General features: G+C 37.6%; 1 protein-coding gene, 1 long non-coding RNA gene and 1 pseudogene across 5 annotated transcripts in view; 1 reads left to right on the top strand and 2 right to left on the bottom strand.

Moving 5' to 3' along the window:
• DUSP16 (dual specificity phosphatase 16) overlaps positions 1–18571 on the bottom strand; it is an 87545-nt gene that overhangs the window by 4623 nt on the left and 64351 nt on the right. For all 3 annotated transcript variants that reach the window (XM_079140037.1, XM_079140038.1, XM_079140039.1), the window contains one exon: positions 12302–12461. In XM_079140037.1, coding sequence (XP_078996163.1) covers positions 12302–12461 — 160 coding nt within the window. The remainder of the gene's footprint in view (positions 1–12301; positions 12462–18571) is intronic.
• Positions 303–12294, bottom strand: LOC306661240. Its single transcript, XR_013763838.1, has 2 exons — positions 10883–12294; positions 303–3673 (listed from the first exon to the last, which is right to left on the bottom strand). It is a non-coding gene; the product is annotated as an uncharacterized lncRNA (long non-coding RNA).
• LOC306662253 (small ribosomal subunit protein uS15-like) lies at positions 8086–8581 on the top strand (annotated as a pseudogene). Its single transcript has one exon. The product of its transcript is annotated as a small ribosomal subunit protein uS15-like (transcript).

Below are 18571 nucleotides of genomic sequence, written 5' to 3' on the forward strand. Positions count from 1 at the left end.
TTATTATTTTAATAAATTTTCCTGGATATAATTCCTGTTTTACATGATTCTACTTGCTTAGTGTAGAAATTTTCAGAAATACAGAAAAGTATATAAAGGAAATAAGAACCACCCAGAACTCCACACCTAAAATACAATTACTATTTTGTTTACTCATGTTATGACACCAGTTTTTCCCCCAATTATATGAGATAATTTTTTTTTAAATCTGTTTGCTTTTCAAATATATATATGACATACCTTACCAATGAGAAAAGAGGGGGATGAGGGAGAGAGACTAGATCACAATGCAAGATGCCAGACCTTTTCTTTTTTGCTGTGCTGGAAATTAAACCCAGAGCCTTAAGCAGTCAAAGCTAGCAATTGGCCACTGATCTACATCTCAGCCCAAATTATTTTTAAAATTCTGAGGTTTGACAGGCATGGGAGTATAGACTTCTGATCCCATCTACATGGGAGGGCTGGGGATATAGCTCAGTTGGTAGAGTGCTTGCCTTGCAAGCACAAGACCCTGGGTTCAATCCCAAGCACCACAAAACAAACAAACAAAAAAACCATCTACATGGAAGGCAGGAAGGTCCCAAGTTCAAGTCAATTTAGTGAGACCCTGTCTCAAAATTAAAAAAAAATTTTTTTAGATTTTTTTTTAATAGCTGTAGATGGACAGTATGCCTTTGTTTATTCTTATGTGGTTCTAAGTATCAAACCCAGTGCCTCACACATACTAGGAAAGTGCTCTGCCCCTGAGCTACATTCCCAGTCCTGAAATAAAAATTTTTTAAAGGACTGAGGATGTAGCTCAGTGCAAGAGTACTTGCCTACCATGCATGAGCCCTAGGTTCAATCCCCATAACACACACACACAAATAATAATTAAATTCATGAGTTCTCTTTTTCTTTAGGAAATTTTTCTGTGTCATAAAATGTGTCAACTTTATTTGCTGAATTTAAAGAAAACCATGCACAGCCAGATCAGGTTTACCAGGTCACTTTAAAATCAAGAGAACTTTTATCCCTTCCTCAACATCCAGGAGTGACTGTCTTATCACATTACTTAATTCCCCCAAACATGGCAGAAGGACCCACAGACACTTCGTTAGTGCTGTCATTTCTCATTTGTTGAAGGGCTTAAAAAAACTTACATGTGGAATAGATGAAGTTATCCCACACAGCCTGGAAGCAACCAACATTCTATATGCAATACTATGAGTCCCTCAATTCTAAATAATTACATGTGTGCTTCACAATAAAGCTAATGCTAGGGAGTTACATTCTTCCCTTTCATTTTTGTTGTAGTTGAAAACTACCAAAAGTTTACCAAAACTTATGTTAAAATTATTAAAATTAAGAGGTATGTAAGAAATCAGCTCCAGCAGCTGAAAAACAAAAATCTACTCCAGTCTCACTATGTTACAAATATTTCACATTTCTCCTGTATGTGATTTATTCATTAATTATGTACCAAACAACCTAGGATGAATAGGCATCAAGCAGCTTCCCTTCTAGATAGGAAAACCAAACAGTAAAACAATAACAAATGAGAACAATGCAACACTGAAATAAAGAACCAAGTGCTATACAAAATAATAATAAACCTGTATACATATAGTCTCTTACCTACACAGTTCTCTTTGCTCTCCTGTACAGTGTTTACCCTATACTATTCTGTATTCCCCCTTTTGCCTTGGCTGCTAGAATCTAATTTTTTTCACAAAACAGTAATTCAGATTTTCAATCAGTTATTGCACCTTTCCTAGTCCGAAATTACTTGATTCTTGCTGTTTCATCTGTCCCATTTTAATGTGTATATGAATATATGCATCTTTTTATCCCAATCTCTTATTGTAAACTGCTCCAAATACTTACTAGAAGTAGGCTTAAGGTTCTTAATGTTGATCATAGTCTCACTTGGAAAACTAGACTATGAGGACCTAGAAGGGTCTTGCTTCTAAAATACTAGACACAATACATATACAGTTAATACTGGCAGATTGATAAATATTTTAAAAAGAAATCCTCATAAAAGTTTTGAAAAAGGGCTGGACATGGGAGCTCATGCCTTTAATCCCATTAACTCCAGAGGCTGAGGCAGGAGGATTGCAAGGTCAAGACCAGCTATAGCAACTTAGCAAGACCCTGTCTCAAATAAAAAAGGCTAGGGATGTGGCTCAGTGGTTAAGTGTCCCTGGATTCATGACCCCAATACAAAAAAAAAAAAAAAATTGAAGAAGGCTGGAAGGAAATAAAACAATGACAGTAACATATACATTATGGTAATGAGGTTATAGGTTTTCTGTTTTCCAAACATTGTTTTTATAACCACAACTCTCTTGATGTATTTTTAAAAATCAAATTAAAAATTGTTTATACTGGAGTGGGGTTCATTAGCACACAGGTCTTGGCATACATGAGTGCTAAACTGAGGCTTAAAGCAAAGGAAGACATACACACAGACCTGACAAGAGAGAAGGGAAATGTGTGCAGGAAAGCCCTACGATAGGCTGAACTCAGTGCACAGAAAACAGCCTCCCTTGGCTGGCACTCAGGAGCTGTGTGGGAAATAACCAGGAGATTTCACAGGTGGGGAGCAGCTGCAGGAGGGTCTCTTGGGAATGTTAAGCTAAAAGACACAATTTTTATGTAGGAAATGAAGGAGACTCTTACAAGTTCCTGAATAGGGAACAGCAGTGATGGTGACAATGGAAATGTATACAGCACATTAGTACTGCAGAAAATCAGGAATAAAATCTAGGCTAAAAAAGGGGAGAGAGGGTCACAAATGAATGGTAAGGACTTCATGAAAATGAGGAATTATAAGGCTAAGAAGAAAGGTGGTAATAACAAAGTGAGGCCACAGAATATGGCTCTAGGGAGGGAGGCACATGAAAGGAGGAAATTCTCATTACAATTATTAAAATATTCCAGTTCAGGAAAAAGGCACACAAGCATGACCCCCATGTTGGGGGTTGAACCCAGGGCTGCTCCACCAGTAAGCTACATCCCCTGCCCTTTTTTCTTTGAGTCTTACGAAGTTGCCAAGGACAGCCTCAAACTTGCAATCCTCAGTCAGGCAAACAAGTTTTAACCAACTTACCCCAAACCACTTAACTATTAACTAAGGAAAGCTAGACTCAAATACTGACAGTGTGGCTTTAAAGTACATGATCTTTTTTTTTTTTTTTTGGTGGGGGGGTGTTGCTGATACATGCATGATCTTAATCACCTCCCTACCTTGTCTTGGTGCAGTCATGAGTTTGGTGTGAGGGAGACCGGAGAGGAGGCAAAGAGACAGGCAGGAGGGAGCAGGGACTTTATAATAAGCAGTCAGATGCACTAGAGGGCACCTCATGAGAACCCCACAACACAAACAGGCAAATTTTGCTACTACTGCCTACACTGACTAAAAATAAAAGATAAAACTCCATGAAAACCCAAATTCTTCCACCAAACCCAGAGACTTACTGAAATTTAATCTAAATAACAAAAAGAGAAAATCCTATGAGCCTTCAAGATACAGTGTCTAGGTATAGGGGTACATCTTCAAATTACATAATCTACCATGACTAACCACGACAAAAACTACCATGGAGAAAACAAACAGCAATTACAGTGAATATGAAAAAAATGAGTTTTTTGCCTTCCATTATTTGAGTGAGATAGGGCAGTGGCTCTACTAAATAGGACCAAGCGGGGATCCAAGATGGCGGTCTAGAGGGAGGCTGCATTCCATGTTGCTCCACAACGCCGGATTCAAGCAGAGGATATCTGTTTCTCGGTGAGGCAGTTTTTGCTGCTTATCCATCCCCTGCTCTTTACCCCATTTGTCTGCTGTGATCACCTGCAATCTGCCAGCATATCAACGCCTTTTTTGAGAGCAGATTGCTCACTCTCAGGTGTCTATCATCCGCCATTTGCCTGCCTCTCGCTTGTCCATCGCCTGCCTTACCCCTATCCATCACCCAATGCTCGAGGTACACCTCCTGATCTTCCGACAGCTGCCAGCAGATTGACCGCAACCACCAGTGCAGAACCAGCTGCCTGCTGTCGCCTGGAAGTTCACTGTTACAGTACCTGCAGGTTTGATTACACGGGGCTGCCGCCATTTTGAGACAACAGCCAGGCCCTGTAGGACCCCTAACCGGACTGACTAAGTCCCGTCTCCAGGATTCCTCAGCCCAACCGATCACTCCCTGCCTCTGGGGCCCTCACATCAACTGACTGCTCCCTGCCGCCAAGACCCCCAGACCAACTGACTGTGCCCTATCACCGGGAACCCAGACCAACTGATTGCACCTGGCCTCCTGGATCCCACAACCACACCAAACACACCCGACCTCTAGGACCACTGCCGGACCAACTGCATCCTGTCTCCAGGACCTCCAGCTGACCACGTCCACCCCTGAGCTGCAGAACCCATTTGCCAACACATTTGGAAGCCAGATCAGCCATCTTGAATAATCCTGGAAGCCACAGCTCCAATCTTTGGGTGGGGCAAATCCCATCCCGAGAGCCAGCTGGAGGCTTGAAGCTCATTGTGAGGTACCTCGCATACATCAGGCTACTGAACACTGGGAGGTTTCATTAGTATATGACTATTATACAGTAGATTTTCTTTTTTCTCCTTTTTTAAAAAAAAATTTAAGTTTTTATTTCTTTACCTTTCTTGCTTTCTTTTCCTTCTGTTTACCTGTTCCCTCAGAGTCACTTTCTCCCTTATTTACATGATGTTATTGTCCCCATAGGGGCTATTTGGTCTAGGATTGCACAGTGTCTGATTTGGGTACTGCTAATATTGATCTCCCCTTAAAGAAAGGGTTTTGGACACCTATAGGGCCACTATAAGCCTATAGGGGGAAATCTGCAATACCCCAGATCTGCAGCGCTAGAGGGGAAGATACATGAACAACATGAAAAAACAAGGGAAGAAAATGATCCAAACAAATCTAGATTCCAAAGTAATAGAATCCAATGACAGTATGTTAGAAGAAATGTCAGAAAAGGACTTCAGATTATACATGATTAAGATGATTCGTGAAGCAAAGGATGAGATAAGAGAGCAACTGCAGGCAATGAATGATAATACCAATAAGCTGAAAGAGCACCTGCAGGAAGCAAAAGATCATTTCAACAAAGAGATAGAGATTCTCAAAAAAAAAACCAAACGGAAATCCTTGAAATGATGAAGACAATAAACCAAATAAAAAACTCAATGGAAAGCATCACCAAAAGACTAGACCACTTGGAAGATAGAACCTCAGACAATGAAGACAAAATGTTTAATCTTGCAAATAAAGTCACCCAAACAGAGAAGATGGTAAGAAATCATGAACAGAATGTCCAAGAACTATGGGACATCATGAAAAGATGAAATTTAAGAATTATTAGGATTGAGGAAGGCACAGAGATACAAACCAAAGGAATGAACAACCTATTCAATGAAATAATATCAGAAAATTTCCCAAACCTGAGGAATGAAATGGAAAATCAAATACAAGAGGCTTACAGAACACCAAATGCACAGAATCACAACAGATCCACACGAGGGCACATTATAATGAAAATGCCTAACATTCAAAATAAAGATAGGATTTTGAAGGCCGCGAGAGAAAAGCATCAGATTACATTTAGGGGGAGACCAATACGGATAGCAGCAGACGTCTCAACCCAGACTCTAAATGCTAGAAGGGCCAGGAACAACATATTTCAAGCTCTGAAAGAACATGGTTGCCAACCAAGAATCCTATACCCAGCAAAACTAACCTTCAGATTTGAAGATGAAATAAAATCCTTCCATGATAAACAAAAGTTAAAAGAATTTACAAATAGAAAGCCTGCGCTACAGAATGTTCTCAACAAAATATTCCATGAGGAGGAAATGAAAAACAACAATGGAGGTCAGCAAAGGGAGGAACTATCCTAAAGGAATAGCCAAATAAAGGAGAAACCGAGCCAACTTAAAAAGCAAAGATAAGCCAAATGACTGGGAATACAAATCAAATCTCAATAATAACCCTGAATGTTAATGGCCTAAACTCATCAATCAAAAGACATAGACTGGCAGAATGGATTAAAAAGAAAGACCCAACAATATGCTGCCTGCAAGAGACTCATCTCATAGAAAAAGACATCCACAGACTAAAGGTGAAAGGATGGGAAAAAACCTACCACGCACATGGACCCAGTAAAAAAGCGGGGGTTTCCATCTTTATATCAGATAAAGTGGACTTCAAGCCAAAGTGAGTCAGAAGGGATAAAGAAGGACATTTCATACTGCTTAAGGGAACCATAAATCAGGAAGACATAACGATAGCAAATATTTATGCCCCAAACAATGGTGCATCCCTGTACATCAAAAAAATCCTTCTCAATTTCAAGAATCACATAGACCACAACACAATAATTCTGGGCGACTTTAACACACTGCTGTCACTTCTAGATAGATCTTCCAAACAAAATCCAACCAAAGAAACCTTAGAACTCAATAACACAATCAATAACCTAGACTTAATAGACATATATAGAATATTCCATCCATCAACGAGCGGATACACTTTCTTCTCAGCAGCACATGGAACCTTCTCGAAAATAGACCATATGTTATGCCACAAAGCAGCCCTTAGGAAATGCAAAAAAATAGAGATACTGCCTTGTGTTCTATCAGATCATAATGGACTGAGAGTAGAAATCAATGACAAAGTAAAAAAAGAAAATTACTCCAACACTTGGAGATTAAATAATATGCTATTGAATGAAACATGGATAACAAAAAACATCAGGGAGGAGATTAAAAAATTCTTAGAGGTCAATGAGAATGATGATACAACATATGAAAATCTCTGGACACTATGAAAGCGGTACTAAGAGGAAAATTCATTGCATGGAGCGCATTCCAGAAAAGAATGAAAAGTCAACAATTTAATGACCTAACATTACAGCTCAAAGCCCTAGAAAAAGAAGAACAGAATAACAGCAAAAGTAGTAGAAGACAGGAAATAATTAAAATCAGAGCTGAAATCAATGAAATTGAAACAAAAGAAACTATTCAAAAAATTGACATAACAAAAAGTTGGTTCTTTGAGATAGTAAACAAAATAGATAAACCCTTAGCCATACTAACAAAGAGAAGGAGAGAGAAGACTCAAATTACTAAAATACATGATGCAAAAGGAAATATCACGACAGACACCACTGAGATACAGAACATAATGAGAAGCTACTCTGAAAATCTGTATTCCAACAAAATAGAAAGTACCGAAGACATTGACAAATTTCTAGAGACATATGCTCCTCCCAAACTGAACCAGGAGGACATACACGATTTAAACAGATCAATACCAAGCAATGAAATAGAACAAGCCATTAAAAATCTACCATCCAAGAAAAGCCCAGGACCAGACGGATTCTCAGCCGAGTTCTACAAGACCTTCAAAGAAGAACTCATTCCAATACTTCTCAAAGTATTCCAGGAAATAGAAAACGAGGGTACCCTACCGAACTCATTCTATGAAGCTAATATCTCCCTCATATCCAAACCAGGAAAAGACACATCAAGGAAAGAAAATTTTAGACCAATACCTTGATGAATATAGATGCTAAGATCCTTAACAAAATATTGGCAAACCGTATCCAAAAACACATTAAGAAAATTGTGCACCACGATCAACTGGGGTTCATTCCTGGAATGCAAGGATGGTTTAACATCCGTAAATCAATAAACGTAATCCATCATGTCAATAGACTTAAGGATAAGAATCATATGGAAGGGATATAGACAAAGCATCAAGTGAACTCCTATTACACTACCATATTAAAATAATAATAATAAAAATAGTAGTAGTAGTTTACTGCATGGGGAAATAGACTCCTTCAGATGAGACTTTTGGGGGAAGGCCCAAGATGATATTGGAGATCAGTATCTGAAAGCCAGACCTGAGATTTTGGGGAATAGTATTTAAGCAGTGCAAAAGCAAGAGGAAAAGCTCCAAAAGAAACACTTTGTTAATTTTGCAGAATCAGAAAGGACTGTGGCTGGAGTGTTTAGAATTGGGTGGAGAATGGCTCTCCCGAGATTAGATTAGGATCTGAAGGAAGGGCCTATCCCAGTCGGCTCTGCCCTATCGCCGCAGCGTCCCCACCTGGTTGAAGTTGACGTCTGACGACGTAAAGGAGCAGATTTATAAACTGGCCAAGAAGGGTCTGACTCCCTCACAAATTGGTGTGATACTGAGGGATTCACATGGTGTTGCACAAGTACGTTTTGTGACTGGCAATAAAATCTTGAGAATCCTGAAGTCCAAAGGACTTGCTCCTGATCTTCCTGAGGATCTCTATCATTTAATTAAGAAAGCAGTTGCTGTTCGAAAGCATCTTGAGAGGAATAGAAGGATAAGGATGCTAAATTCCGCCTGATTCTGATAGAGAGCCGAATTCACCGATTGGCTCGATACTATAAGACCAAGCGGGTCCTTCCGCCAAATTGGAAATATGAGTCATCCACAGCCTCTGCCCTGGTGGCATAAATTTGTGTATGTATTCAAGCAATAAAAGCATTGTTTAACTAAAAAAAAAAAAAAAAAAAGAATCATATGGTTATTTCAATTGACACAGAAAAAGCATTTGACAATATCCAACACCCCTTCGTGCTGAAAACACTAAAAAAAAAGGAATAGTAGGAACATACCTGAACATTGTAAAAGCTATTTATGCTAAGCCCATGGTCAACATCATTCTTAATGGAGAAAAACTGAAACCATTCCCTTTAAAAACAGGAACAAGACAGGGATGTCCTCTTTCACCACTTCTATTCAACATTGTCCTCGAAACTCTAGCCAGAGCAATTAGGCAGACTAAAGAAATTAAAGGGATACGAATAGGAAAAGAGGAACTTAAGCTGTCACTATTTGCGGATGACATGATTCTATATTTAAAGGATCCAAAAACCTCCAGAAAACTTCTAGACCTCATCAATGAATTCAGCAAAATAGCTATAAAATTCAGCAAAATAGGCTATAAAATCAACACGCATAAATCTACAGCATTTTTATACACAAGCGATGAAACAGCTGAAAGGGAAATGAGGAAAACAACTCCATTTGCAATAGCCTCAAAAAAAAAATAAAATACTTGGGCATCAATCTAACCAAAGAGGTAAAAGATCTCTACAATGAAAACTACAAAACACTGAAGAAAGAAATTAAGGAAGACCTTAGAAGATGGAAAGATCTCCCATGTTCTTGGATAGGCAGAATTAATATCGTCAAAATGGCCATACTACCAAAAGTGCTATGCAGATTCAATGCAATTCCAATTAAAATCCCAATGACTTACCTCACAGAAATAGAGCAAGCAATCATGAAATTCATCTGGAAGAATAAGAAACCCAGAATAGCTAAAGCAATCCTTAGCAGGAAGAATGAAACGGGGTATCACAATACCAGAACTTCAACTATACTACAAAGCAATAGTAACAAAAACAGCATGGTATTGGCACCAAAATAGACAGGTAGATCAATGGTACAGAATAGAGGACACGGACACAAACCCAAACAAATACAATTTTCTAATACTAGACAAAGGTGCCAAAAATACGCAATGGAGAAAAGATAGCCTCTTCAACAAATGGTGCTGGGAAAACTGGAAATCCATATGCAACAGAATGAAACTAAACCCCTATCTCTCACCCTGCACAAAACTCAACTCACAATGGATCAAGGACCTCGGAATCAGACCAGAGACCCTGCAAATTATAGAAGAAAAAGTAGGTCCAAATCTTCACCTTGTTGGCTTAGGATCAGACTTCTTTAACAGGACTCCCATAGCACAAGAAATAAAAGCAAGAATCAATAACTGGGATAGATTCAAACTAAATAGCTTTCTCTCAGCAAAGGAAACTATCAGCAATGCGAAGAGAGAGCCTACAGAGTGGGAGAATATCTTTGCCTCTCATACTTCAGATAGAGCACTAATTTCCAGAATATATAAAGAACTCAAAAAACTCTACACTAAGAAAACAAATGACCCAATCAACAAACGGGCTAAGGAAATGAAGACACTTCACAGAAGAAGATGTACAAGCAATCAACAGATATATGAAAAAATGTTCAACATCTCTAGTAATAAGAGAAATGCAAATCAAAACTACACTAAGATTCCATCTCACCTCAATTAGAATGGCGATTATCAAGAACACAAGCAACAATAGGTGTTGGAGAGGATGTGGGGACAAAGGTACACTCATGCATTGCTGGTGGGACTGCAAATTAGTGCAGCCACTCTGGAAAGCAGTGTGGAGATTCTTTAGAAAACTTGGAATGGACCTACCATTTGACCCAGCTATCCCACTCCTTGGCCTATACCCAAAGGACTTAAAATCAGCACACTACAGAGATACAGCCACATCAATGTTCATAGCGGCTCAATTCACAATAGCCAGACTATGGAACCAACCTAGATGCCCTTCAATTGATGAATGGATAAAGAAACTGTGGTATATATATATACAATGGAATATTACTCAGCTATAAAGAATAATAAAATTATGGCATTTGCAGGCAAATGGATGAAATTGGAGAATATCATGTTAAGTGAGATAAGCCAATCTCAAAAATCCAAAAGAGGAATGCTCTCACTGATAAGCGGATGATGACACTTAATGGGGGGTGGGAGGGGGACAAGAATGGAGGAAGGAGGGACTGTATAGAGGGAAAAAAGAGGTGGGAGGGGTGGGGGGGAAGGAAAAAATAATGGAATGAATCAAACATCATTACTCTATGTAAATTTATGAATATGCAAATGGTATGCTGTTACTCCATGTAGAAACAGAAACAATATGTATCCCATTTGTTTACAATAAAAATAAATTTTAAAAAATTAAAAAAAAAACATAAATAGGACCAAGCAAATAAGTATGTGTTTATATGTGTATATGTAACCAACTGGAACATGGTAAGTCCTTTTGCATAAATGAAAAGTGACATCAAGATCCTAATATCGCCCATGAAAGAAGAAAATAAATTGGGAGTAAAGCTACTCATATTCTCTTTTTTATGAATTCCTCCTAAATGTAGGCATTCTGACTTAACAGAATCAGTTTCTCTTATGACAGATCCTGAAATCATACTTTTAGCTGAAATTAAAGTGAAATGTCTCTGGATCAATGTGACATGCAATGGTAACATTAATCATAATTATTATTTTTCAAAAGAAAATGCTATGCTGACAACATTTCCTAGAAGTATAATGATAGAGTATTAATTTGGGGAATTTTCTCCATGATTAATGTGAATAGTCATGGTCATTTATCTTCAGCTATTTCACAGAATGCATCCTAATTGATTATGAAAACTCTTGGCAATCTGGAAATCTTGAAAAAAGAAAACTATTTCTGAATTACCCAAAGTTCCAAAAGCATTACCTAGAAAATCCCTCTCCTAGATGGGAAAATATAGTTGAGACTTAATTTGCATTATTTTGCTTTTTTAAAGAAACTGGTTCTTTTATTTTTAACTACAGTAATTCAGAGTATTTCGATATGGATTAAAGTGTTCAAACATGTGTGACTGCCAGTAGACAACAAATATGGACATTAAGGGTCGACACCCTATTACGCTGCTCATGAGTGAACAGTTTTCTCCTCTGTTCAGCCTCTCCACACAAACTACACTTTAAACACGTATCACCAATTACCACCAGCATACCTGATCCTGCGGAATCAAAAGGTCACAAAAGCAATAAGGACTCACAGAAACTCTGAACAGGCCCAGGAAGCAAAATGTGGAGCAGGAAACAATGTGTATGAATTTGATTAGACCCATAACTACTTGGAATTATTGACACATGGATTGAGGTTCCAACATCTTGTGACATATAAGAGACTTTAAATAAATGTACTAGGATTTCCCCCCCTACCAGATTTGACTTTTCTCTGGGGAAAACAGCAACAAGACAATAGGGAATATCACCAAAGTTTCCTAAAGTATTTTACAGGATTTGAAAAAGTTGTGTAAGATTTAATTCCAAGAGCTTAACTAATTTTTAAATACTTGCAACTCATAATCACAGATCCTGTGAGGCTTAACCTTGGTACTATTAAAAGTTAGCTAACAGGTCTTACAAGACCAGTCCCTTAGGAGAAGCACAGCACGTACACCACCTTGACAGCTAAATGAGAAAGCAACATGTTTTTTGACTTTTGAAATCTCTGTAACAGATTCCTTTCCTTTAAAGATAAAAAGAAGAGAGAGGGGCTATGCCTACAGATGAGACTATAACCCAAAAGACTAATGCTACTTGAGCTACTTACCAATGAAATCCACTGATTTGTCCAACCATGGCAAAATTTTCTCACAGAAGCTATCATTGACAGGCACTCGCAGGAAATGAGATTCGGGGATAAAGTCAGGCTTTGGACAAGTATTGCTGGCATTTAACACATAACCAATTCCGTTCTGTTGCATCAGCTCCTAAAGAGGGAAAAACAACTGAAGTTACCAACAATATGATAGATAACATGGTAATTTTGAAAGATTAATGTTATGATAAAAATAATCAGTTTACTTAAAATAATTATTCCAAAACCCCAGCAAAATGACAGTCTGGAGAGGAGGAAAAGAATTTTAAGGGGGGGAAAAAAAAAGGCTATTTAAAATAGTACAGGAACTGAGGTTGTTGCTCAATGGTAGAGTACTTGCCTAGCATGAGTGAGGTACTGGGTTCAGTTCTCAGCACTGCATATAAATAAAGGTTCATTGACAACTAAAAAAATATTTAAAAAAAATTAAATAGTACCATACTCCTGAAAATTATGCATGATTAATATAGCCAAACCTCTCTCATCTCCATTGCTAGAGAGAAAAATGGAACAAAGAATACAAAGTAAAATGACCATTTATATAACTTTAGAATATGTGCATACATAAGAACATTTTCTTCCCACACTAAATATGCTGGTATTTCTCTAAGATATAGTTCTAGGCATTCTTCTAGAACTCATTCTTTTTGAAGGCTGTATTTCTTTCTGTAGTTTTAATTATCTGCTCTACATGGTGCTGGGTGTGTTTATGGTGTGCATGGTGTGTGAGTTTGTATCTCCTCTTCAATTTCTGGCTACCTACTGAATATTAGGATGTTCCACAGGCCCTTCAAATTCAGAATGTCAGAAACTAAATACATCTTTCTTCTTTCTCTACCTCAACCTCTTGTTTCCTCTCTATAATCCCCAAATTGGTTTATGGTAATAACATTCATCCATTCAGCTGAACTAGAAAGTAAGATCATCTGGCTCTTTTCTCTTCCTTGTAACCCCCTTCCAAATGGCTGCCAGATTTTTTGGTATTGCCTCTTCCATTTATCTTCTCTCTATTCTTATTCACTGCTCAGTGATCAATACTCATTAAAATAACTTAAAAAGCTACCAGAGAACTTGAAGTTTACAGTGCTTTTCTCTCCAAACCATATTTTTTAAATAATTTTTTACTTTTTTATTAAAGTGTTATGGCTATATATAGTAGTTGGGTTCATCCCAACAAATTCTTACATCAATAGAATTCAATTTCAGTTCATGATCCCCCACCCCAAACCATATTCTTAACAACTACAGTTGTCTTTTTTCTTTTATTGAGACAGGGTCTCATGGTGCTGCCCAGGCTGGATTCAAACTCTAAGCTCAAGTGATCCTCCTGCCTCTCAGCCTCCCCTGTAGCATGTGCCACCATACCCAGCTATAGCAATTTTTCTTATAATTAAGTACAAGATAACTGCTTTATCTACACTCTTCTAATTTTATTGTCTCATTTCCTGCTCCTGTCCCATACAACCACCCAGTATCACATGTACACTCACCTTCTATGCTTCTGTTTACACCACTCCTATGTTTAGAAGACCCTGTCCCTTTTCCTGACGGCTCTCTTCACACTTTTCCTACTTTGTTTAACCAACCTTATCTATTAACTCCTTCCCACTGATGCATAATTAATGATTCCAATTTCTGCCCTTTCAAAGTACTTTGCTCACATCATTAGTACAGCGCATGCCAGTGTCATCACTAACTCTAGTCTCCCTATTAAGTAGTGAAGTAGAATGAGATGTTTAGTTGTTTTTCTGCCTTTAGCACCAACTATGTAGTTGCACTACCTACCAATCTGTTCTTTTGATATCCCATCTACCATTTACCAGACAAGCCTAAACAACCCCACTTCTTTAGTTATTCCATTGTTGCCTTTCAGGAAATGTTACAAGCCTCTTATTCTAAGCAACCTTGGTCATTTCTTTCTTTTCTTGGAATGTTAACTTTACTACAAATCCTTTTCAACTACCTAAAAAGCAGCTGAAACATGCGAGTTCTCTAATGTATTCATTTAACACATTTGGCACAATATATTTCATTTTACATAAGAGGTGGACAGAATATAGATTTTGCATACAACCCTTATTGTTGAGATGACAATGTTAAGAAACAGTTTTTGGAACTAGGTGGGCTTCTTAGATTGAGCAACACCCTTCAGCTATGCCAGAGCCCAAGTCTTCTGGTGGTCACCTATGCTTCTGTTACGTTAATAATGGCTATGAAGACCTTTGAATTTGGTTTTTTTTTTTTTTTTTTTTTTTTTTGCACTGCTGAGGACTGAACTCAGGGGCCTCGTGCATGCTAGGGAAACACTCGACCCATGAGCAACACCTGCTAGCCCTTATGGAGACTTTAACGATGTTTAACCACAACTTCTAAACTTTTGTACTTGTGGTAAAGGTTACATCTGTTTTTCTGCAGGTGAACCAAAGCTATACCAAGTTTATCTAGTACCATTCAATTAATCATATGGCCCAGAAATAAGTTCAGTATCTCCCAGGTAAGAACTAAAGTAGGCTGGCCACTGAGTTAAACTGGCCTTTGAGGACTTCTTCACCAGTGGTCCTTTGAGAAAAGAACAATACTATAGATTTGTTACTGTAGATTTGTTAAACTTAAAGTAAGGGAAGCTAGGTGCAGTGCTACATGTCTGTAATCCCAATGATATAGGAGGCTGGGGCAGGAGGATCTCAAGTTCAAGACTAGCCCTGGCAACCCAGTAAGACTCTGCCTCAAAAAAAATTTTTTTTTGAAAGGGCTTTGGATGTAGCTTAGTGGTAGAGTGGTTGCCTACCATCCATGAGTTCCTGGGTTCAATCCCTGATACTCGAAAGAGTAGATTCTGTTTCACCTGAGTCAATAATGAAGATATTCTAGAAGTTTCTAAGAAAAGGGTGTGACACTGCTGGGTGCAGTGGTATATGCTTGTAATCCCAGCTACTTGGGAGGCAGGAGGATCACAAATTCAAGGCCAGCCTGGGCAACTTACCAAGATCCTGCCAATAAACAAACAAACAAACAAATATGGGCTGGGGAGAGGGAGGCAAGCACCGGTATGACACTACAATGTTATATGCTATATATAATCCAAAGATGATAGGATATTTTAAGGACAAAACATGTTGCATGTCAGTAAAGACTATCAAATGTCATTTATCAAAGAAAGAATATAACAATGTACACTTCTGCATAAAGCCTAAAAAACCTGTATTTTATGGAAATGTCAACCTATATTCTATCAAAAACTATTTGTTGAGCATCTCTCCTCTATAGAAGGACTGTTAATGTAATGCTGTGTGCCACATCTTAGGAAAATAATATCTAAACATGTAAAGAATGCCTAAGTGCCAAGTACTGTAATTAGCATTTAAATAGACTGTCTCCTTGAATCCTCATACCCACTTTTTGATATGCTATTATCATCCTCATTTTCCCGAGAAAACTGAGGTTTGCTTAGTGTTTTTCAAAGTCTCACTTTCACAAGCTAGTGTGACTAGCTAGCAAGTGGTACATTAAGATTCAAATCCAAACATTCTTATCTCTAGAATCTACACTATTCATCACCATACTGCTAAACTTAAGATCCTTCTAAAGCAAATCAGAAATAGACTACATATGTATTTTTTTAATTAAATGAACTATTAGAATATAAAGTTTTAATTTCTTTTCTATCCTTTTAAACTATAATAAATTAGAAGGCAAAGGCATGACATTCTGGTTATGCACTTCTTAGAGAAGACTTGTGAGTGATTCAGGCCATTAGATGGTTATTTGAGAAGCGACTCATCCAAGTTGTCTACTTTGTCCTCTTTTTCTCTCTCTTCACCTCAACTGCAGTCATAATCATTATAGTGCTGGTGTTCCTGACATGTTTATAACAGTGTCTTCTCTGGGATCAGAACTGGATGCCTATAAGCATGTTCATGGACATGCTGCTTATTGCCATCACCAAACTGCAATGGCACTGTTATGGCTGAAAAAGGCAGAAGACATGAGAAAGAAGCAGTTCTGACCTAAGGAACATCAATAATCCAAGTTTACTAAGCTGTTTAATCACTCATAAAACAATGTATCTCAAAAGATGAATTTCAAGTAACTGGGAAAAGAGGAGAAAAAGACATTGTGTTTAAGTTGAGAGACACTGTCCATTATTTATAGAAAAAAATTTTAAATAAAATGAAATGAGCCAGGTATGGTGGCACACACCTCTAATTCCAGAGGCTCAGGAAGCTCACAGGAGGATCACAAGTTCAAAGACAGCCTCAGAAACTTAGTGAGGCCCTAAGCAAATCAAGACCTCGTCTCAAAATAAAACACAAAAAGGGTTGGGGATGTGGCTCAGTGGTAAAGTACCCTTGGGTCCCCTAGGCTCAATTCCCAGTACCTCCCCCCAAAAAGAAATTACAATAGCAAATATAACTAATAGAAATTTTAACTTGAAAGATTTATTTACAAAATCGATTATCCAGTAGTTTTTTGAAATATAATGGGATTTGATAAAACAAGTACAAATCTTTTAAAATGAAAAAAAAGTATCCTATCATATAAAATTTGGCTATTAAATTACATAAATAAATGCCTTTTCATCTAAATTGGCAGTTACATCATCAGAAGAAAAAGTCAGTTAAAAGAAAAAAATCATTAAAAATGTTACACAGGGCTGGGGAGATAGCTCAGCTGGTAGAGTGCTTGCCTTGCAAGCACAAGGCCTGGGTTCTTTCCTCAGCACTGCAAAAAAAAAAAAAAAAAAAAAAAAAAAAAAAAAAAAAAAGATACACACTTGAAACATTATTTTAATTTAAAACAAATAAATGTCCTTTAATTCACTAATTTCTGATGCAGGACTGACTCTTTTCTGGGTTAGCTGACCAAAGTTCTTAAGCAAATCACACCTAAATGCAGCTACCACTTACATTTTCCATTTTTTAAAGAGCAAGAACCTGTGAAGCAATATCAATACAGAGATTTTCTAGAGTATGACAACTCTCCAAATATTTTAAAGTTGCCTTATTCCCAAATAACTTGAAAGAAAAGGAATAATTTGTCTTTCCAAAACATTTATCTTGAGTCATATAAAAATGAACTCTTCCTTCATATTTCATTAGTGTACACAATATTTTAATTAATGTACATAATTATAATAACAAGCCCAATGGTGCTGGGGCTATAGCTCAGTGGCAGGGTGTTGCCTAGCATGTGTGAGAGACTGGGTTTGATCCTTAGCACCACATAAGAGAATAAAATAAAGATATGCTGACTGCTGTCCATCTAAAACTACAAAAAGATTTAAAAAAAATATATATATATAACAAGCACACTGGCCCAAACAGGTCTGCCATTCAACAACTGATGTCTGGTAAGTATACTCTTCCAATGGTGGAGGCAGGTAAGCTGCAGAGAAGAGCCTAAGATAGCCTACTGAAGACTTGGAAGAGATGTCACTGCATCTCTGAAGTAAGTTTCTAAAGTGTCATATAACTGTTCTATTAACTTGCCCTCTTGATTAATTGTTACTGATTTTTTTGATGATGTACATACAAGTGTCTGACAGGGCATCTTAAAGTTTTTAATAGTGCAACTGAGACTGAACTACAATTCTGAAAAATAAGTATTTTATGTGATGATTGTTTTTATTCACAGATGAATGTCAATTCCTTAATTATAAAGCATATATTTATATTTCATAGTTTTGTTTCAACATATTGTACAAAACATACACAACTGAGTATTTACTCTGTTCCATAATTAAATATTATAATTTTCAAACTTCCAGAGAACAGTCATCTTACACTGTTTAATATTTAGCTTAACTTTGTATTGTCTAGTAATACATGCCTTCCTACTGATAAGTCCTTTTCTGGGCTTCAAATATCCTGACACCTTGGCCTTTTCTTTGAACTCCTTAGCTTAGCTGCTCACTCTCATGAGGTCTACCCTGGCTTCTTTCAATACTAATAACCATAACCCTTCCATAATCTTTATTTCATGTAGCCTACTCTTGGACCATTCCTCTCTCTCCAGTTCACTCTCTCTCACCACTAGTCTTGAAATTCTTCAATCCTCTAGGATCAACAATCTGATAATCCTACTCATCTTTGTCTCAGTCCATCCCCATTATGTCTGTCTGCTTTCCCTGCATAACTGAAATTATAGTCAGTCCTTATAATCATTCCCTTGCTTTCACTCTCCATTCCTTTGCCCCCTTATCACCTATTCACACTCACTTGG

The sequence above is a fragment of the Sciurus vulgaris genome (genome assembly GCF_902686455.1).
Source record: "Sciurus vulgaris genome assembly, chromosome: 5".
NCBI lineage: Eukaryota > Metazoa > Chordata > Mammalia > Rodentia > Sciuridae > Sciurus > Sciurus vulgaris.